General features: G+C 40.4%; 1 protein-coding gene across 7 annotated transcripts in view; it reads left to right on the top strand.

Annotated features, from left to right (window-relative positions):
* The window catches only part of DNM3 (dynamin 3), a 475,573-nt gene that overhangs the window by 438,667 nt on the left and 14,342 nt on the right, over positions 1–22,564 (top strand). For 4 of the 7 annotated variants that reach the window (XM_032463724.1, XM_032463730.1, XM_032463727.1 and 1 more), the window contains one exon: positions 11,270–16,239. The exons of 1 other annotated variant lie outside the window; for it this stretch is intronic. In XM_032463724.1, the coding sequence (XP_032319615.1) occupies positions 11,270–11,339 (70 nt within the window). In that variant the 3' untranslated portion in view covers positions 11,340–16,239. Of the gene's footprint in view, positions 1–11,269; positions 16,240–20,572; positions 20,759–22,564 lie in introns of those variants that run through there. 2 more of the 7 variants (XM_032463729.1, XM_032463731.1) reach the window with 2 other exon arrangements.

The following is a 22,564-nucleotide window of genomic DNA, read 5'->3' as shown; positions in this document are numbered from 1 at the left end:
TAACTAGAGAAACCACTGCAGTAATTTCCCTCCACGTATCTGGGCCTAAAGTCAAAATAAAATCCATGCTGTGAATATCCTTCGAAAGAAAGCGAACTTACAGTTTTAGCTCTAACAATAGTGGTATCAGAGCACTCAGGATTGAAACTAATGGGCCAGAAAAAAATCCCTGTGACTCAACAGTAGACTTTTTAACCTACTTAAATATTCTACAGTTCAGTTTAGGACTCTGTAATGAGCGATGTTGGTATGATTGCTTGATTTGTTTTAACATCTCAAACACTCTAAATCACACCATTACCATCTTAATACTTGAAAACTAATAAGTATTTGAAAACTCATTTTAAAAGTGCAGTATCTTTGAATAAACATGTTGAAATAGTGTTTCTTGCTTTTTCTTAAAACTTTGGTGTGCGATTGATGACAGCTTGTAGATTTCCCTCTTTTATTAGTATACTCGCCTCCTTAACCGAGGACCTTCCCGATTTGCCAGGTAGTGTTTATTCAGTCTTGTACGTGACTGAACAGCATGTGGGGCACCCATGCCAACGACCATTGTTACTGTGCTGTTCCATCCCCTGTAGGGCAAGAAGTCTCAGTAAAATATTCTTGGGGGTCACAAGGCATCTTTGCAATTTGCAAATACTTTCATAGGGTCTGTGGACTGCTCGGTTTTCTGTTAAAATGTTGCTATTTTTACTGTGAAAGTCAGCTTTTCTGCTTTTTCTGAAGGATTTCATACCACTTTATTAAAGTGAACTTTGAGACGTGAAACTCTGTAGCTAGCGTAATGAAGGCGTGTCCAGTCCAGAAAGCACTGTGAAATCGGGAAAGCAAAGTGTTACATCTCTCTTTACTGCATCCTTAGTGCGCTCCTGCTTTGTCCCCTGGTCCTCCTGACGTGCCTTGTCTCTCAGTTGGGCCCTACACCCAATTACACAGGACAGTCTTCCTTTGGTTGCTTCTGTCAGACACCTGCCTTCTAGCTGTGTTTGGCAGGCCAGCAGGATGAGGTAATAATCCGAAGAAAATGTTCTGGTTCTTTGGCCTCGTCCACGTACATTATTCAAAACAGTTTTCTATGAGTGAGAACAGAGTTGCTTTGAGACCCCTTGCTCTAAGATTCTGTAAGGGTGTGGAGGAACAAAACTGTAAACTTTTTTGATCCCTTCTAGAATAATGGAAATATAAATTATATCTGCCTTTGCCCAGCCTCTCAGTGATGTTTACAGACAGAGCTATGGAGAAATGAGAGCCTGTCGTGTGTAAACATTTTGGCTTGACTCTCTCCAAGTCCAGCCGTCTTCTTAAGCACAGCTCCCAAGGTCATTACAGCAGTGTTTTCCTAAAAGCATATTTTGTGAACTACTTCTCCAGGATGATGGCAGTTTTTGTAAGACAGATGCCTAAAAGACATATGGTTTTCATAGATTTTTCCGTCTAGACTTGTTTTATTTAGTGACTTTTGGTCCGAATTGGTCTAGTTGAAGTTTCTGTAGGAGCTTGTATAAAATTTTTAAGTGTGGGCATACCATTAAGGTGTAAAACAAAAAGCTTGACTTCTTATTGGCAAGTGATTACAAGAGATTGGTTGAAAATTTCCTTCAGGTGAAGTAATTCTGATCATCCTGTGTGCCCACTCGTCCGTTCCTCCCCCACAACACTGTCCAAACTGGAAAGGCTCACCCCAAAAATCTGGTAACTGTTAAATTCATACACTTCTCACTGTTTTCCTGAGTAAATTCTTTCTATTCCTTGGGGGGGGTGTGTGTGTGTGTGTGCGTGTGTGTGCGTCTGTCTGTGTGTGTGTGTGTGCGTCTGTGTGTGTGTGCGTCTGTGTGTGTGTGCGTCTGTGTGTGTGTGCGTCTGTGTGTGTGTGTCTGTGTGTGTGTGTGTGTGTGTGCGTGTGGGGGTGTGTGTGTGTGCGTGTGTGTTAGAAAGCTCTGATTCTTTCTGCAGACTCTTTACATGGCCCAGGGGACATATGATTCCTTGCCCTTTTAGCACTAGTTTTTACAAACACAGCATTTCCCTTATTTTCAAAAAGCGCTCAACAAGCCACTGAGTGAAGGAGATGGAATGTTCAGGCGTTTTCGTAGTGCCTTCAAACACCGCTGAAAATGTCATTTTAAAATACAGTTTTTGAGCCAGTGGCAAAGACTCATTTAGAAACAATATCACACTTCAGGAAAAGAATGACTCCTAGACTTGCCCAGAAATCAGCCTTCCGCTCTCTTCTTTGTAAGAGCCAGCACCGCAGATGCATTCCCAGCTTCACGGCATCAGGACACGAGGGAAAGGATGGGGGCCGGTCTGTCTCCACCAGTATCATCACTTGGCTTCGCACTAAGCATTTAATTGGACTCAGTCACATATTTGTTCACTGACACGGCAGCTTGCAGGGCACACTGCCTCTCTGTTTTTCTGTTTGCTTTCAACCTTTTTGTTTTTAGAGTTTGAAGCCACTCTCAGGCATGTTAGAGCTCCTCCTGCTGGAATTTTTTTGTTTACTCACTGGGATTCTAATTAAACGCTAACTTGTTGTCCCCATTTTTTCCCACTTGGACTGACTGATAAAAGTGACCAGAAAAATACCATGTGGTGCTTTTAAAACTGGCCTTTTAATTCACCGCCTCTCACGGGTCAGACAGAAATGAAACATTGGTGCAACATAAATCTCTAAGTCTTCAAATTCCTCGTGCTAGGTTTTGTTGTTGTTGTTACAAAAGTAAAAGGAACTGGAAAGTTAACTTTTGCATCAATATTTTTAATTACATATTTACCCTCTTTGAGGTAGGGCCCCACATCAGATACTCATGCCAGGAAGGTTCTTGCTGTCTATCGGAAAGGGGCAAAAGATCTCTTCCACCTTTCCAAAGCAGAAATGAATTTTACAGTTTCATATTGAGATCCAGGGTGTTGCCTTTTCCCCTCGCTTCTTTGCTTCTTTTTCTTCTTCTCTCTGACTTGAGATGACAAAGGAGTGTGTGTCTCAGAAGGGGAAGTTTGCCTCTCCCAGTAGCTAGTCCTTAGCACCTCCTTCCCAACCTCTCCTCCTTCCCCCAAATGTCTGAGTTGGCCAACCCCTTCCCCTGGTGCCTGGGGTGGGAGTGAGGGGAGGGCAGGAGAAGGGGACAGAAGAGGATGAAGAGGGTTAGAAATAGTTGTATCCCAGCTACCATCAGTGGGACTAGGTTTCTGCATACAGCATGTAAGTTCTTGGAGGTCTCTTTGGGGATTTCTGGAAAGAGAGAGAGAGAGGTGGAGTGGGGTCGGGGTGGATGGCGGGAGAGAGACAGAAACAGACTCATCAGAGGGGACACTTTCTCACTCCATCCAGTAGCCATATGCGTGTAAATCTCTTTTAAAACAGCATCCTTTCTCTCTGTGTAGTTTTCTCAGCCCTGTATTCCTCTTACCTTCTGCTTTGTGTATCTTTTAGTCTTTTTCTCTACCCAGCTTCTCTGTCATCAGTGGTACAATGCAGAGGCTAAAATATAAAAATTAAGCTCAGAAGTAATGCTTTGTGGAAATCATCTTTTAAAACAACTAAAAACCCTCTAAAAGTTATTTGTTTTAGAAATTAGGATTTGGAGCAAAACAAGGAATTTTGCCACTCGTGATAAAGAATAAGACGGCACTTGATTTCTCAAACTGACAGGACTTTTTCTGGCTTTTTCCCCCCCTTCGTACATACTATCTCTTATTCCTGCAAGAGAAGATTGCCAGTCCCCTCAACCTTCCCTGTTTTCCTCAAGACCTTCCAACCCCTCGACCTCTTCCAATGCCAGGCTAAGACTCCAGGTGCCCCTGAAACTCTTGAGACGTAATCCTGTTGTAGCAGTTACCCCACTGGTGTCGCTGTTCACTTGTCTCTCTCCCCAACACAACTTGAAATTCCTGGGCAGTGACGATCCTTACTTCTGTACCTCTAACTCTTCACACAGTACCTCGGACACAAACGGGGCTTATTGAGGAACGAACGAAAATAGAATGAGTTGATGTGCAATGCTTCATCAAAATATATTTTTAGAATTAGCCCAATACTTGGTGTATTTTAAGGAACAATTTAAATACAAACACTTTCTCTCTTGTTCTGTTCTATTGAAAACCTTGCCTGTGTGAATGCTCCTGTAAAATTCTTTCTACAGATTGTGCACTGAGCAGAGTTCATGTGGGCAAATCATCCTTTAAGCTGCCTTTTTGTTGCAACCTTAGAAGTGGGTTTGTCTGTACTATCCTTATGGTTGAAATCCAAGTTAGATATTTAGAATAAAGCAAATGTGGCAAGGTAGATTATATCACCATTTATTTCGGAGACTAATTTATACAGCATATTATGTGTTTGCATCATCAAATAAAAACTGTGGACTGTTTTTCTCCTTATGTTCTTATTTCAAATTCCATCAATTGATTCATACTTTCCCAGTGACATACATTATAAAATCATGGGTTCATTTTCACAAGGGAAAGACGTGCTGGCTCTAAAATGTAGCAGGTATCATAGGAGAGAATTTTTAAATCCTTTAAATGGGCTCCAAGTTCTTTGCTCTTTCCAACATCGACTGTAAACTGTTCTTGGACAGTATTGGCTCACTCTGTTACTAAAGCTGAAAAGGCCAAAAATATGCTGGATAGCATCCTATATTATTTTTGATAATAAATTACAAAATATTATCCTCCATGTGGACAAAATCATTACTGTTTATAGCAGTTTTTTAACTTAACCTTAGACCTTTTAGATATGTCAAACCTGTTTTTTGAATAAGTGCTCAAAATATGAAGCAAAGCACAACACAGTGATGAAGTTTAAAATACTGTATCCCATAGTCTGTTCTCTGAGAGCAGACACTGGCAAGAGGAAGTCCTGGGTCATAGTTGCCTTTCCATTTCACCTGGAGGTGTGCTCCTGTCTGATTTATCCTTGGGGATATGCCCTCATTCATGTTCTTGAACTTCTGGTTAGGACACTGCCCCCTACAGGTGCTGTGGAAGGCTGCAAGCAGGACAGGAGTAATCTCAGGTCGTAGGAAGTTTATAACGTTGTTCAGGTGACAAATTTTATATATATATATATATGCCTTAAACATTGAAAAATTATGTACAAGGATTAAGTAATTCCAGAGGGTCATAGAGAAGCAAGAAGTTTCAGTTCCTGGGAGGGGAATACTGTGGGCATTCCTCAACCCAGCTGACTGATGCCACCAGAGCCATTTTTGCCTGGAGCCATTCTGGAACCCAGTTCAGCAGAGTCCACTGTGGGAGGTGCTCTTCACAATTTTAGAAAACTCAGAAGCAATTTTTGTTTTCGATCTCTTTTGCTTTCTAAGAAATTCACCAGTTATAGCCCTATAAAAGGAGATGTCTTTCTTCTGGTAGTGAGGTAGGCAAAATCCTTCTCTTTTACTTTTGACCTGTTTCATCGATAAGATAAAAACTTGGGCAAGTTGGTATCAGATTTTCATGACTCCTGGAAACCTGGGATGTATAACTCTCTTATGCTCCTAAATGCAATTACATGTAAATTAAATTTTGAGGCAGTTATATGTTAAAGCTTCAATTATATTTAATAAGTAGAACTTGTAGTAGAAGTCAACTCTCTGCATATCCTTTTTTATGCAAATAACTATCATCTTAGGTAGATACTATTCCTCTAGCCATGTCAATCTTTGGTCTTTTTTTGAGAGTTTTCTTTTATTTTTTAATTTGAGTCCACCTTATTAATTAGTTTGGACTTCAATAACACCCTCTCCAAAGATGAGAATTTGGAATGCATGGGAGATACACTTTGTTTATATACCTACTGCCATTTTCATAAGCAAATACCAGCTTCCCTAAACAAGTAGTTATTCATCTGGTGATGACTCACCAAAAAATGACCATAGTGTAGTATCTCGGTCTTTACAAAATAAACCTAAAACTAATTTCCAAAGGTATCAAAGTATTTCTACAACCATTTCTTCATCCTTCTTAAGATTTTTTTCCAGCACTTTTTTCTTTTTACTCTTCCTGTATCTGGTGAATGAATTGAATTGCGAATAAAGCAAGGACAAAATCATTTATTATGTCTTGGAAAAGTTTTTTCGAAGGATTAGTCCAAGGACCAACAGCATCAGCATCACCCAGGAACTTGCCAGAAATGTCTCAGTCCTTTAGAAATTCCGTGTGAGACCTAGAAGCCTGTGTTTTCACAAGTCCTCCAGGAAATTCTGATGCACGGTCCAATTTGAGAACCATAGCCTCAGAACCTGCCAGTGTAACTGCCCAATGGAAAGAATTCTAGCCCAGGAGTCATGATGTCTTGGTTTAAGCATAGGAAAGGGCAGAGCCTGAGCTACGTAGACCAGGTCTCACTCACACATTTACCAGGCAGATCAATCCCACTTCCCATCCTGAGGAGGAATAAGGGCAGGGGCACAGAGACCAAACCATTTCAGTCATCAGTGTTATGCTGCCAGGAAGCAAGAAGCTAGAGGAAAGGTAGTTTTCATCCTTACGTACCCCTGTTAAAACTGGCCTCACATCATGAACACTCAGAACCAGCTAACCCCAAGAAGAGCAGATGAAAATTTCGTTCTTCCATTCTTAGAAGAGAATCGAACAAGACTGTAAGACAGACGATGCCTTCTTCTCTTTTATCAGCAGAGCCAGTTTCTCCCCCGCCATGCCACCCACCCTGCGTGAGCCTTTGGCTTTCTTACAAAATCTGTCATTGTCCAAAATACTGTAAACAATCCACCCCTGCAGCTACAAATGCAACTTCAAGTATTGCATCTTTCCCTTTGATTGGGAAGCAGAAACAGGGCTCTTCTGTCGTAGCCATAAACCGCCCACACACAGCACAGTGTTTCAATAAACACTAAGTGATGCAAGATGCTCCGCTTCAATATAAGGGTTACTTAATGAAGCCCATCACCGCACAAAGAAAGGGAGGAAAACTTGGTACAAAACAAATAACTCTGCTTGGCCCAAAACAAACTGTCTTATGAGGTGAATGTCTTTGGAAACCCTTTGAATGGTTAGGAACTGGACCAAGGAAATGAACCTTAACAGTAAACCTTAAATGTTTTTCTAGTGTTGAAGTTGGCAAACATTTTAGCATTCATTACTTATTAAGAAAATTCACACTGAACAACTTAAGTCTCCTCTTGAATTGCTTGCTTTACAGATTATTGAGGGGTTATTGTTTGGGAAGTAAAATGGGTGCTGTCTTCCAAAAGGGTTGAGGGATTTTTTTTTTAATTACTAAGTACATGCATGGGTTACTTTAGCCTGAAACTAGGCATATTTTAAAGATGTCTTAATTCTTTTAAGAGAACATGATGGAAATTGTATCTTTCACTTTTTTCAATCATTAATTCACCACACAGGTATGCAGTGCCTGTCCAGTGCCCTAGGGACTCCCTTAAAGAGCTCATAATGGATAGGTTCTCCTGATTTATTTATTTGAAAAAAAAAAATAGCATGAGTCAAAGACCAGGCTGAGTTCTGGGATATGGTCATGAACAAGATAAACAGAGGACCTGGCACGTAGCAGAAGGTTCTGCTCTCCTGGTCTCCTGCCCTGCCTTCTTTCTGCAGTCGCCCAGTATTGTTGACCTTGTCTTGTCCCATCAGCGTGGTCCAAAGATCAGGGAGGGGATCAATGAGAAGTCACTGTGCCGTCAGAGTATTTATGTCTTTCTCTGTCCCCACCATGGAACTCTTCCCTCCAGTCCTTATCACTTAATTTCTAGTTTCTTTAACCTCATTATAGACCTAAATTCTCTTATGACTTTCAGATTTTATATGCCACAGTTGAAATCATAGTTGCCCCTGCTTTAACCACATTGTCTTTTCAAGCTCTGAGAATATAGTCTGAGGGTGTAAATTACAAAATGTTGCCCCATTTTTTCCTCTTAAAATGGGGTGCTCTAGCAAGGCTACTTGCAGACTTGTCTAATCCCATTCGTCTTCCACTATGCATAGATTTTGACTTTTAAAAAATCATGCAGCATAGTGCAATCCACATAGTAGATGCTCAATAATGCATGTAATGCATGATGGGAAGGCATATATTACAGATCGTCTAGTCTGAGTTTTCTGTGTCACAGATGAGAAGACTGAGGTGGAGAGAAGTTTAGTGGTTAATGATTGTACAAATGGGCAATTGGATCTTGAATCCACATCTTTCTTTCTTTAATTTTTTTTTGGTGGAGGGGGAGGTACCTAGGTTTATTTATTTATTCATTTAGACAGAGGTGCTGGGATTGAACCCTGGACCCTGTGCATGCTAAGCATGTGCTGTACCGTTGAGCTGCGCCCTCCCCCCTGGAATCCACATCTTTTGATTTCTGAGCAAGGGCTCTTACTGTGTAAACTTGCTGCCTCAAATATAAGCCTCTGACAAATGCCCCCAAAGAATGCGTTTCTGGCCTCATTGCTCACTTTGATCTGGCCTACAAGTAAACCTGGATAAACATCTTTGTTTAGGTACTTTTCAGTCATTCATTTGCTTGTCTACTATTTAATAAACATTTATTCACTTCCTTCTAATCACCTCATAGTAATGCTGAATATGCATAATAAATATAAAATATGTGGTCTCTGCACTCAAGAAATTTGCAGTCTATTGGAGGACACAGGCAATAATCTAGTAAATAAATTCATAATGACAAACAGGGTTAAGTGCTGTAAAATATATAAATACCATGAAGTGATGAAGAGTGGTGGTTGGAAACTGTAGGATGAGCAGGAAGGGCTGAGGGGTGACATTTAAGCCAAGAACAAATGATCAGAAGAGAACTCAGTTTGCATTCCTTTCTCTCTGGCTACTACCCTTGGTCAGAGCTCTCACATATGCATGAAAAAGTTTTTGACCCACCATGCCACACTGTATCCTGCCTGTCACTGCATTTGCAGTTTAAGATCTACTTTTTTCAAGTAAAATCCTCTAAGTCCATCCTATTATCGAATCTTCTGGTAGAGTTTCCCTTTTTCAAGTTCAAATTCTGGCCGACTCCTTGCCCCCCCTATAACTGCTTAAATGCTAGGATTATATCTCTGTAGGTCACGTGACTACTTGTCAGAGTCCCTGAGGAAGGACCTATTATTTAGTATTTGTTACAAACATCTACTAAACAATTCTGCAGTCAAATATCCTGTGAGTAGAGTTTCCAAGAGTCAAAGCCTACATACCACTGTAGCTTTTTTTTTTTTTTTTTGCGACAGCAATGACTTACTAAAATAAAATACCCTTTAAGGTATTTACCCTCATAAGGTAAACGTCAGTGGCTAGCACAAACACTCGTAAGTTGTTTCGTACTTCTAGGAGTAACTTCCTCTTATTCAGTCGTCACACATTCATTGGCTAAATGATAAGCACTGAGCTAGACACTACAGGAACACAAAGATGAGGAAGACAAAGCCCATTTCTAAACAAGGAAGTAAACACATAAACCTAATTACAGAAATATGTTGAGATGCTACAGGAGCCACTGTATCCAGATGGGGGAAGGTAGGTCACAGAAGACTTCACCAAGGTGAGCCCTGAAGGATGAAGAGCAGTTTCCGCAGACGAACAGGAGCATATTGAGGACGTAATTGCAGGCAACACCAGGCTAAACACTCTATGAAACAAGTCAAGTGGACGTAACCTCTGGCCTCTAGAAACTTCACATCAAAGCAGGAAAGGATGCAGGTTCAAATTTGGGCCATAAGTTTCATAAATATGGCCATTTTAAATGAAAATGAGCAATCTGCTAGTGAAAGGGCAGGTGTTTTTGCATGGTCATAAGTGAAAAGGAAATTATGGAACGATTTTTCCCAGCAGGAAATTGCCAAAACATTACAGGTGGTCGCGGTAGCCAGGAGCCTTTCTGCAGGAAGAGGACTTAGTTGTTTACTCAGAGTGATTGGTTTAGTTTTGTAAACTGTGCCTGTAAAGTATCTCTAATTACACCTTCAGAAATTGAGTGTCAGCTTAGTAATAAGACTAGTATAAGAGATTAAACTGGAATGCGCTTTCCCAAGGGAACCCTTCCTCTAAAGCCTCTTGGATATTTCTCAAGTGCAGGAGACAAAAGGAGCTCTCCTATTATCTGTGAGTTTGTGCCTAAGAGGACAGTATTTTGACCATTAAGCGACAGTATCTCTTTTGCTTTGCTTCTTCCTTGGCCATCTGATGTTATTTTCTAGCTTTGTAATTTTTTTTAACATTTCACAACTGTCTTCTTTAACTTTTCTAACTTTTACTCCTTCATCTGGAGAAAGAACATTTGATTTGCTCAATTTAGTGTTTCCAGTCCAGAAGAAAATTTCAGGACACATGACATGACTGTAATTCCAGAAGGGGTCTTTCAGAAAAAACATCAGTGGAAGAGTTTTATGAAGAAGAAAGGTTTCTGTTTGTTGAATTTGTTGAATTTTGTTGGTTATAAATATTACTCTCTGAGACGTTACATAAGACAGTCAAGTCCACAAACAGAAAGCTTATGAATACATTAGGAAATAAATATATGGGTTCAGGGAATAAAGAGTATTAGCTGGTAAAGCTGAGATTCTCAGCTACAGTAACATTTCATTATCTGAAGTCTGTTTATCAGTGACCTCAGCTATTAGAAACACCATTACCCACTAGAAAGTGAGCAATACTGCTACTAAGAATAAAAATTTTAAGACCCAGAATAGGAGCCAGAGCTCGAGCAATTTACTCAGGCACTCACCCTGAGCCTCTTAGCACTTATTGCAGAGAATTCAAAAACCTTTCTGGTTTTCTAGTGCCCTGCAAATTAGAAGTAAAATGTAGAACAAATTGGAGAAAGTTATTGCTGAAGGCAATGAAAAGTGATAATTAACATCCTGACAGGGAGCAAAAGAAGGAGAATATTACATAAAGGGCAATAAAAATCCAAACCCTGTCAATCTCTGAGGCCTCAATACCTTATTCATTCTCGGAGTGGGTGTAATGTAGCACAGTTCATAGGCTGTTGGCCGAGAAATATGCAGTGTATTTCAGATGGCTTTTAAATGATTTAACATTTTTATTAGTACTGGGAGGGACAACTTCAGTTTCTAGCAAGATTCTGCATATGACAGAATACCTCACTTTTGTTACAACATGCTGAGTGAATGAAGGGTGATCGTGTTAAACCATTGCAGGTGGCGACCACCCCCGCTGGCCTGTCAGTGCATGCGCATGCGCGTGATGGCTCTTTTCTCGATGTCTTTGGGACAACCTTCTACTAGATATTCTACTTGTTTCTTTACTTTTCTCTTTCTCTCTTTCTAGCCGGAGACCACCCCCATCACCAACTCGTCCCACTATAATCCGTCCACTAGAATCCTCCCTGTTAGACTAAACGAAGTGTCTGGCATGGCAATTAATTACTAATGAGTTACGCGAAAGCAAAATATTTGATAACCGTTGCAGTAAATCATGAGTAGTCGCATGTGTGGACATCAGTAGGCAAGTAACCAGTTTTACTAATGCATCCATCACTTACCTTCACTGCTCATGGTTTGTCAGACTTTGGGGGTTTAACTCTTGAAAACTGCTGACCCTTTGAGGCTCTGTATGTTGTCTCGACCAAGGTAGGTTGTCTGGCAGCCCTCTCCTTTGGGGACCTTTGACCTACCCCAGCATATATTCGGAATTGCTTTGGACGAGCTTCCCAGGTTACCTACCAGACAGTCCATTCCGTGTAACTCTTAAGAGATAAGAGATGATGGGCTTAGACCTAAATGATACATATTTTATTTTCCCACATTCTGTTTTGACTGATGGAAATTATGTTGTCTATTATTAATGTTTCCACCTACTCCATAATTACCTATTTAGATCCTTTTTTCTTTCCTCTTTGTTTCATAAGACTGCTATGAAGTGATTTTTTTAAAAATTAGGATTCCTTAAGCATAAAACTTTACCAGAAGCACGAGGTGGTTTACAAGGGAAAAGTTAATGCATTGCTTGCTCTAGAGGGTTTCTCGTGCCAATATGTTTTGCTTCATGCCAAAAGCATATTCAACAATGAATGAGAACTTGTTTTTTGGTAGTCGGTCAATAAATTTGGCTAGTTAATTTCAGAGTTCAAGGAAGAAGCAAAATATCACATCTCTAGAAGTGTTCGGACAAATGTAATTTCTTTATTCACTTATATAATTACCTCCTCATAGGTTACAGTGAAGGCTGACACGGAAAATACTTAATTTTTTCTAGTGATCTAATTTAAGGCATGGATAACTACACTTTGACACTAATTCCTGTTGATTTATTTGGTTAGTTAGCTAGAGCAAAAATACGTCTCTTTTTCCAAGCTAATATGTGATTCCCTAATGTAAAAATTTAGCCTACCTTTAAAACAGGTTTAATGTAACTCTTTATCCATTCTAGACTTTCTTAATAAATCCTGAGCCTTACTATGGGATAACCATATTTAAAGAATGGGACCTGGCATGGAAAGAAAAGTCATTTAGTACAAGATACGATGGTCTAAGAGCAGAGCTCACACTCCTACAGTCGGACAACTTCAGAGTCTCTTCCCAGAAAACTGTATTAAGACATTGAAATTTAAAGCAAATTGGCAAATTCTAACATTTCCAGAATTTACAAAAGCAGTTTCGGCTGGGGGTTAATAGTTCAGTTTGGAGGCTGAGTTTTGGACTACCTAGGGCTGGGTGATTAGCATGTAGGAAACAGCCAGAAGCCAACTGGAATTCCGTCTGCTAACTGTTCCCAGACAGCAGACCAAGTATTCACTGAATAGTTGTGTCCCATGACACCACTTCATATTCTGCAGAAGTAAGTCAGGTTTTGCCAACTGAAATGTCTCCCTTTGAAAGCAGCAAACATGATTTGTATGTTAACTTAACTTTAATTTCCTGTGTAGTTTATACCCAAAGCAGACACTCATAAAGTATGAAGTAGAAACTTTTAACCATTATTAAAAAGAGAACTTGCCAAGTGGAATGGCATTGTTTTGAACTTATTATAAGGGGTTAAAATCAGCCCACTTAAGCAAAAATCAGAGAATACAAGATTTACAAAAAGGGAATTTCAGCTTTTAAATTACAAGTGATTGTATGAAGAACACCACCATAAATCTTCTCTCTACCTTATTTTTTCTTGCTGAAAAAAATTTAACTCTTTGTGAATGGAATGGATGTGCGAGAAACATACTGTATTTTTAAGTAGTGTCGCAGCTAAATGGAGGTATCTTAAATAAACGTCCACAGTAATATGAATAAGCTACAGTGAGGTCTTTTCATAAAATTCTCTTTTTAGGATTCCCTTTGCTTCTTCCTTTGAATTCTCTAAAATAGGCAGCTAACAGATTATATACTTCAGGGTTTGGCTTTGAGCAACCTATGACTTTGTGTTTTGCTGTATTTCAAAAATGTCCTTCTGTTAAAGGAAAATATTGCGGATAACCACTGGTGTGTTCTCAGATCAGCACAAACCATGTCAAAGAAAATTGGAGATTTTTTTTCCAAGTTTCTTTCCACTGACTTTATGCATGTGTCATCTTTGGCTTTTGCTCTCAGATTATAATCCCACAGTTTCACTGTCACAATTATCTCTTCTTGTGTGTACATCTTTGTTTTATTTTACTTCTAAGTTATTTCTGGTAGAACCCAGCCTCCCCTGGGATTTCAGCAGTCATGTTGGAGAATGTTTCCAGTTTACTGCAGTCCTGTGTCATATGATTAGTATTAATGCCATTTCCCAAAGGGTTTGCATCCTGCCCAAATGAGATGCCAATATAAATGAAGTCAGAAGCTCTAGAATGTGCAGTGTTTGAAGTACAGTGTATATATCAGGGCTTAAGATGGCAATGTAGCTTAATGAGCTTTCTAAGTATTTCCCATATACTTCAAATCTTCCGTGTAAGTTCCTCCCAGCTGATTGCTCTGACGTTGTCTATACAACAGATGCAGATCCATCACGTCTAGTGTAAGGAAACATGCAGTGTTTTTAGGATTTGGAAAAATTAACTGATGTTTATCTGATAGGCACATCTATTTTACTGTCACATGCTAAATTGTGCATTATTGACTAATTGGAATAACCATTTACTCAATTGTGGACAGACGATTGACATAGTATTTATTGATTTAAAACAGATAAGTTACCTTTCCAGAAGTCAGCTACCAAGGCTACTCCTCTGAATATTGCTTTTAGCTGTGTTTCGTAACATAGAAAAGGAGCGGTAGGGTCTGTTTAATTAGCATATAGCCTGCTTGTTCAGATACAAGCTCATCCTATTCCAAGGCATTATAATAAAACCAAGTTCCTGTGATATAACTGTAAGCCTTCTGACCTTAGAATTAAAAAGTAGTCATATAGATTATTTTATGACTTTTTAGTAGAGACTGTAGCCATAATTCTCAAATATGAAATGGGACCTAATACCAGTATGTGATAAATGTTGATGTTTTCTGTGTACACACACATCTTCTATGCATGTGTCTCTATGTATACGGCATATATTTGGAATTACATAGTATATTTGTTTCTGTAAGTACATATATTTTGTGCCCCTCTGGGTAAGTAGGTTTAAAATCACATGTTAAAATACCACAAGCATGAGTGTGATTGTATGTGTATTGTACATATATGTATATGTATGGGTGTAAATATTTATGTACACGTGTGCTTTGTACGTGTGGGTATGAATCTATTTTTTAAACAGTGCTAATACAAGAGTTAGCTTTAGAGTATTTGCCATAACACGTGATAACGATGGTTCATTTCTCATAACGTACGTGAGATATACCACATTTTCTGCAGATTCATTCTGAGAGACGCAGAGCTCAGAATTTCCATGACAACATGGCAGAATAACACTGACAGGCATTTACATCTGAATCCACAGCACTGTTATCTAAGGAGAAATTATCTTTGCCAACATAGGGCAAAACAAGTGTCAGATCTGGAAGCCTACCTTTAAGAACCCTGATTAGAATCATAAATTATTCTTCGCTTGCTGGGCTGAGTCTTAGAAAGCTAAGTTGGTCTACATAGTCATTTTTTTTCTCAACGGTAAATGTCAAAAAAAATGCAGTAGAGGGAAACAGCAATATGATACAAGTAGAGGATTCTGAGTAAATTTGTTTAAAATGCAGGAAAGAAGTTATGTGATACCTGAGAGGCAGGTCATCCATCCCCTTTTTCAGGTACACATTTTTCACTTGGCAAACAATACAATTATTTGACATTGACAGGCATCTCCTTAACGTGGAGAATAATACCTAAATACTAGACCTCTCAACTGTGGAGCTCAGTGAAAGAAGATAATGTTTGAGACTCAAGCCATGAGTTATATCATTTCACCAAGAGGACTGCAAGCTGTGAGCTCAGAGTTGAATGTGAAGGAAGCGAGATGATTTCAGAGAAACAACGATTGGGTCACTTAGATCACTCATTTCTTTCTTAAAAGCTCAAATGTGTCTTCTAGATAATCTTCAGTCATCGTGTCTAACTGCTATGTTTAAAATTATGTGGTGCTCTGTATTGTGAAACTTTAAGAATATTTTGAAGCATATATAGTATAGGCATTGATATTTATATATGTATATGTGTGTGTAGGAAGGTGTGTATGTTTGAGAGCAAGAGAGAGGAAACTCAAGGAAGAGTCTCCTGTTTGTCTTAGGACCTGTTCACATTGGTATATTGGCGAGACTTCTCGCCAGTCTGATCTGGGATTTCACACGTGGCTCGGCCCAAGGCATTCATTTCTTTCTGATTTTTACCCTCATATTCCTTAAACTTTGCACATTATATCATGTTTTTAAACTTATGATAAAATTACTCTGTCTAACCTCCTGCGTTATCTGTTGCCAATTTGATAGAAAGGATTCCTCCCAAGCAGAAATTCCACCGTTACTTGATTTGCATTTAATTTCACACATACGGCCTTTGTTTTACTTGCTTGTCTATGTTTCTTTTCTCTCCCTTTTCTGAATCAATATCCTCTTTTGCTTTTTGTATATAAAGAAGCAGTGTACAAAAGCAAAATCTTATCTTCTCTGTTGATGAATTAATTTGAGCCGGAATACTTTCCACTGTCTTCTTGGCACTTTCAGGATTTCTTAATGCTGATATATGGATGGACTCTGTGAATGGAATTTTTGGAGCAAGTTCCTAAAGCCTGTATCATTCTTGAAGGCCACATGTACCTATTGTGAAAATGTGAAGCTGTATTTCTGAACCTGAAATAAATGATAACATTTGAAGGACTCCCCCTTCCCCATTCCTGTACATATCTGAGTCGTGTCTATGCTTATCGGTAAGATCTGAGACTTCTAAATATTTGTGACTCTTTTGATCCAGTTGGCCCAGAATTACCAATGCGGAGAAAGGTGGCATTTGGCGTTACTGTCATGAACTTGGGGAAGGATGGGATTTTTAACGGGCGCAAACTAGACAAATCAAGGGCAGGAGAGCGGGAGACGTTTTAGTCCTGATTTGAAGTCATTGTTCTAGTAGGTTAAAGGACATAAACCTTGGACAGCTGGAGGGTGCAAAGTGACACCTGCCAAGACGCACCGTGATATTTTGCTACTGAAAGGGAGGTGGTCATGAAAAACTGGGAAGTAGCAGGAGGAAGAGTACTCTGTGCAAACGTTAGGTCTACAGAAGACATTTCTTACAGAAAACAACTGAGGTCCTGACTCCACAGCCGGCCTCCATTGTTTAGTCATTGGGCATTGAGGGGAAAGGTTACCCCTTTCCATTCCCCCAATATTAAGATAATGGCAGAGTATTCAGTCGTCACACGTCCTTATCCTAACCGGGTTTCCAGAGACTAAAGAATGGTCCTTTGTTACAAGAGTTTCAATGATAGGCCCCCTATCAACATAGGTAGACCCAGATTTTGCCATCTGGAAGCAGAAGGCAGGAAGGAGGGTGGGGAATGCTGGTTCCCTTTCCCTCTGTGTTCAGGATAAGCTCTTTGTGACAAGATGAATGGGAAAGACTGTTGGATTAATTCACGCCTTCCTGTTGTAATTTCTTTCTCGTATCGACCCATCTTCCATGGGTGGAGCCATCAATGCCTTCAAGGGAGACTTGTGAATGGAAGGGAGAGTCACGATGAGGATCGTGCTGTGCACTTGTGTTTTGCGTGTGTGCGTGTGTGTATGTGACTGCATGATTCCATATTCAGAACTGTTCTTGATGGAAATTAACAAAACCAAAGGACCTTACTGTAACTGTCTGGCAAATTCCCATTTGTATTTTAAAAGTAGTTCTGACGACAGTGTAAATATCAGATCGTTTTTGAGATTCTTGTTTTTCTGCCAGAATCTTTGAATTTCATACTGGGAAGTGCTGGCTTCATCCCACACCTGGCATCGCCACCTTTAAGGCCATTCGTGGGTGTTCTTTCACACTCAGGCAGCTTGATACCTACAGTACCTGCAAGACACGTTGGCTAAAACTACAGCCTTAATTTGGGATTTCCCAAAATCCATTCCATGGGATTTTAATAAGTTTTACACACACATACACCAAGGATTTCTTGATTAAATATACTTGGGAAATGGTGACTAAAAATTGTTTCTTTACTGGAAGACTTTACAGAAGCCTTAATATCAGATTGCAGGCTTACTGTCTACGTGTTTCTCAGACTTTTTTGACTAACAATGCTTTGTTCCTAGAGCCTCTCCCAAGACCAGTGTTCTGAGGGATGTGCCTTCGGAAACACTGCTTTAGTGGCTTTAGGCCAGAAGGAAAAGGCACTGAGTGAGATCAGTCAGGCTGTCACTAACACAAAGTTGTGTGATAAAATCAAATGTAGTAGGTAGCAACCAGAGCTCCCAACTCAGGACAGTCCTCCTGGAGCTCTGTCTTTGGTCACAGTGGTGTCTGAGACCCCGGGAGGGAGGTCCCAGAGGAGCAGATAGAGGCATACACACAGCGGTTCCTAGGGAGCCTGGTGGAGGCCTCAGATACTTTTCAGTATTAGCTTTTCTCTCTCCGTCTCCGAAGATGAGCCCCTTTAAATTAATTACATTACCCCATTGTCTTCTTGCAGAAGGAGGGCTCTAGGTTGACTCTAAAGCTAAGATCATCAGAGAGGAGTTGAGAAGCATGAGTATTCATATTGCTTTCTTGCCTTTCTTTCCCAAGCCTTCCGCCTCACCCACCGCCCTGGGATATTAAGTTATCTAAGTGATTGGCAAAGAGAACAGGTAAAGAGTGTTTTGTGAGATGATAACAGAAAAGAAAAAATACACATTATTTAAAGAAAGACCTTCCTGGGGTTTTTGCCGGAGGAATGTCACCATAAGAACGGACTGCAGCACTGAGGTAGATCCCAGAGGATGTGGGTAATTCATCATTCGTGTTCATAATTAAACCTTTCATATAGGAATTATGCCCATGTTCCAGAGACTGATTGTCCTGCCACCTTACCTTTCCTGTTTTGGCCAAACGATTCTATGAAGTCATTTTTCAGAAAGCTCAAGAAAGTATAACCTGAAATTATAATCTTGAGTGGGTGGAGTTTGCTTGTGTGGTGAATGCTGACAATGATGAGCTTTAAGACGGGTCAGCATCTCGGTGTCCCGACTCAATACTCCACCGTTCACGTTAGAGGCGGCAACCACATGAGGCGCCTTTGTAGCCATTCCTATAAAAACCCTCAGTATTTTCAGCCCTTGCCTTCAAACACTTCAACATTGTGTTAAGTTGTACAGAAAATTCTGGAAAAGAAATGGTCACAACACAGACAGAACAAAAGTCACTCTGATCCACGGTACGGTGTCCTCGTCCACAATGATTTTTTGGCAACGAGAGGAAAGTTAGATGCAGGTTGAGCGAAGAGGAGGAGAAGGGAGCAAAGGGGACAAACGTCACGCTGCTGCCCACAGCAGAGATCCTGGCTGTCCGTGAAGTGTCCTCCACGACGTAACGTTTCTGATCCTCCTTCTGGCCTAGAACACCGAACGCACTCAGACAGGAAAGCGCTCTGGCCTGTGCTAACAAAATGTCCCTTCAGCACTGTGGACTCGCTGTTCAGTTTAACGGCTCACCTCCCCGCCCTGCTGAGGTCATTAAAGTGTTCCAAAGCCCCTTCAGAACTCAAAAATAGCTTCTGTCTACTGGGCAGGTGATAAATCTCATTGAGCCTGACAGGAATTTAATTACACTTTCTTCATGAAAACACCAGGGACACCCATTACCTGGATCTCTAAAGCTAAAGGCTTGCAGACCCCCCGCAGTTGAAAGGTTATGGACCAATAACAAGTTCTTCATCATTTAAATGGATGGGAGGCCTCCTTAAGTGCAGCCAGCTTAAATTGGACCAAATTAAAATTGGTCTTGGACTTTGGGGAAGGTAAGATCGTTTTTGTTTTTTTTTTTTTAACCACTGCTCAGAAATAGCCCAGTAAGTTTGGATCCATTAACATCTCCTAGAAGATGAAAAAGCAGTTTTGTTTTTGTTTTTGTATTTTTGTAGACCTCATTGCTCCACTCACTGAGGTGTTAACAGAAGTAAAATGGAAGTGAGTATGTTGTTGAACACCTGGATGTGTAGCCAGAAAGAAGTTCCGCAGGGAGCAGGGTGCTGAACCAGCCTCTGAGTTCTATGGCTTGCCGTAATGTTGAGCTCATTACCAACCGGTTTAGAAAAAGGAAATTAAATGTAGATGTCTGCCGGAAACCCGTGGGGCAGCTTCACTGGGCCTGCTGTTTTCTTACTTACAGAACTGTCCGTTGCCACATAGCATTTACTGTATCTTCCTTGCATCACATCATCCAGAGGGGCTGATGTCAAAATGAAGCACAGCTCTGGACCCTTACTTCACAAGCAGCGGGACAAGATGCCAGCCAGGCTAGGGATACAGAGAAAGAGCCAGCAAACCAAATTTCATTTACCCTGGACCCCATTCAAAATAAATGGGACCTTCAGTTGCCCTTAAGTGTGAGACAGAGGGAAATCTCACGGAATCCTGGGGTCACCATGGACCAGATGTAGCCTCGTAGTTTTCCCTGGGCCTGGAAAGGCTGTCACATCAGGATTTTCACGTGGAGCAAATTCTGCTTTACAAATCCTCTAAGGTCGGCCCCTGATATTTTCTGCATTGTGATTACATTGCTCATTTGATCTCCTGCCACCTTCTAATTTCCTTCATCTTAAAAAAATTTTTTTTTCACTGGTCGTATGTCTGTATCCACTCCCTCCCCCCCCGTGGAGATTTCACAACGTTTAATGAAATCACAAAATCAGGGCTAGGAAACAAATACTCAAGTTATAAAGGTACGTGGCTCTGGTCCTGTTCCCATTGCTCTGAATAGGATGGTGTGGATTTATCATCCTTGGTACAAAATAATAAGGCTTTCGAGTGGGCTCAGCTGGCTCAAACCCAGCACACGGCTGGTTCAGGAAACGTGCTAGGAGCTGCTTATGGTGCCATGTGGTCCTCTCTCATTTCCCCTGCATGTCTGCTTGTTTCTTGTCTGATTTGGATTTGATTTTTGTGAGATATTTTTGCATGCTCTTACTTGCATTTGTTTTATAATTTAAACATTGTTTTCTTCCTCTGCATCTGTGTTTTTCTGTTTGTTATTTTGTTTTGTTTTCACTAGGCGACCCCCTCCTGCAGTTCCAGGACGACCATCCTAACCCCCCATCACTCATCTCCTTTTGTTTCTGACAACATGTCCATGTGGTATTTAAAAGCCTTTCATTTGCACTATATGTCATATGTACATAAAAACTTTTATTTTTGATCTGTCTATAATAAAAACAAAGTTTATTCTATATAAAAAAAAGTGAAATGTGTTCTGTTTCTTTTTCTAAAGAAGACCAAAATTAAAAGTTTGTTTCAAAACCAGGTAAGATGAAAAAATACATAATTTGATCTTTTAAGGAGCTTAAATTGAAAATGATTGACTTTTAAGTTCTTAAAGCATTGTGATTTAAGACACTATTTGGTGGAGAATAATTATCTTCAGTGGAAGTGTCTGTCCAACAGAAGAGTGAAAGATGAAGTAAAAATCCTGGGTATCAAGAAAAGACACAGAAGCCTGAAATTTTCAGCCTGTCTTCAGGAATCCCATTAATAATTAGTGAACAAAGACATTTTTTTCCTATTTGTTTTACTTTTCTGAGAGATAAAGTATGTAAGACTATGGAGACAAAAGATGTAACACTACAGGAGAAATTGTAGGTCTGAAACACAGAAATCTCACACATTCTATTTGGCAGAGTCGGGGGGGAAACACATCATTGGGATAAAAGTACAAGACAAAGAAATGTTGCCACGTTGAGAGGAAAGAGTCTTACTGATGTCAGTAAATGCTGGAAGATCAGTTTATACGAGTTTACAGGAAAAGAGAACTTATTTTTATACCTTAATCTTCAAATGATAATTCCAACACTGAAATTTTAAGCTATCATTAAAGACAAATCCCAAAGATTTATCCAAGTAAAATGTTTATTATTAAGGTAATATAGCCCCTCCTGCCAAGTATGTGATCTGAAGCCTTCCCCAAAGTTTGATATTTCATTCAGAATTTTCTTTTTGAAGATTTACCTGGTCTAAATTAGATGAGATCGCTTCCCAACATGCCTCACTGTAGCATATTAAGACAAACACCACCGTTCATCCAGACTCCATGGTCCACTCACTTCATGCCTGGCCTGTGTGAGCCCTGGCAGAGAGAGGCAGCATGGACGATGTGGGCAGGGACCTCCCGTTCAACCACGGGGACCCCTCACTAACAGTGCTCTTTACCTGGGCCAAAAAAATCTAAGGACTACTGTTCTCCTCCCCAAAATGCAATAAAAAGCCATTTTATTTCTCAGGTTTGAAATTTTCACTTGGCAAGTCAGGTCCACATGTACGTGCATCCCAGGTCCAGTGACTGTGAGTGAGAAGCACTAACAAAGAGGAAAATTCAAAGGCGCCAGAGCAAAGGGTCAACCAAAGCTCCAGTTTACCTGGAGGTGACTGCGTTGATGCCAACTATCACAAGACACAGTCTGCTGCGCCTGCCTTCCCTTCCTGTCCAGGCATTTGATTTCTTAATCAGCGTTCTGAACGGGTAGCATTCTCGTCTGATAGCATTCTCATCCCAACAGACACAGTGTTCCTGGATCATATCATACCACCTCCCCAGACACAAGCAGAGGTGGTTAAAGGGAAGGTTTCCACCAGTTCATTGTTTTAAGGTGTTTAGTCCTTTTCCGCTGTGTCTTAAACTTGAACTTATTTTTATACGCCGTGTTACACTGTGTAGATGTTTAAAACTTAGATTGACTTGCTGACCATGAGAAAGGAAAGCTCAAGTCGTCACAGAATGAAAGGGTTCCCTGGGGACCTTACTCAGTCTCCTCAACAAGCAGGTGTAGCCCCTTCCTCATGTTCGGCAGCAGGCGAGAAGAAAGGGGGTGGGGGAAGGAAGCAGACTGGAGTAAAATGAAATGGAGGTTTGGTCCTATTTCTTTATTCTCTGTAGTGTTTCTGTGTTTCACGACCCCATTCACCCTTCCCTCTGGCTGTCCGTGCCGCCAGCCCCAACCTCAGTCCTGGATGGAGACCTGGAGACGGACAGTTCTTCCGAGTTGACCGTAAC

Source organism: Camelus ferus, chromosome 21 (assembly GCF_009834535.1).
Source record: "Camelus ferus isolate YT-003-E chromosome 21, BCGSAC_Cfer_1.0, whole genome shotgun sequence".
In the NCBI taxonomy this organism is placed as follows: Eukaryota; Metazoa; Chordata; class Mammalia; order Artiodactyla; family Camelidae; genus Camelus; species Camelus ferus.
Note: the sequence above shows the minus strand (reverse complement) of the source record. Positions and strands in the feature narration are given on the sequence as shown.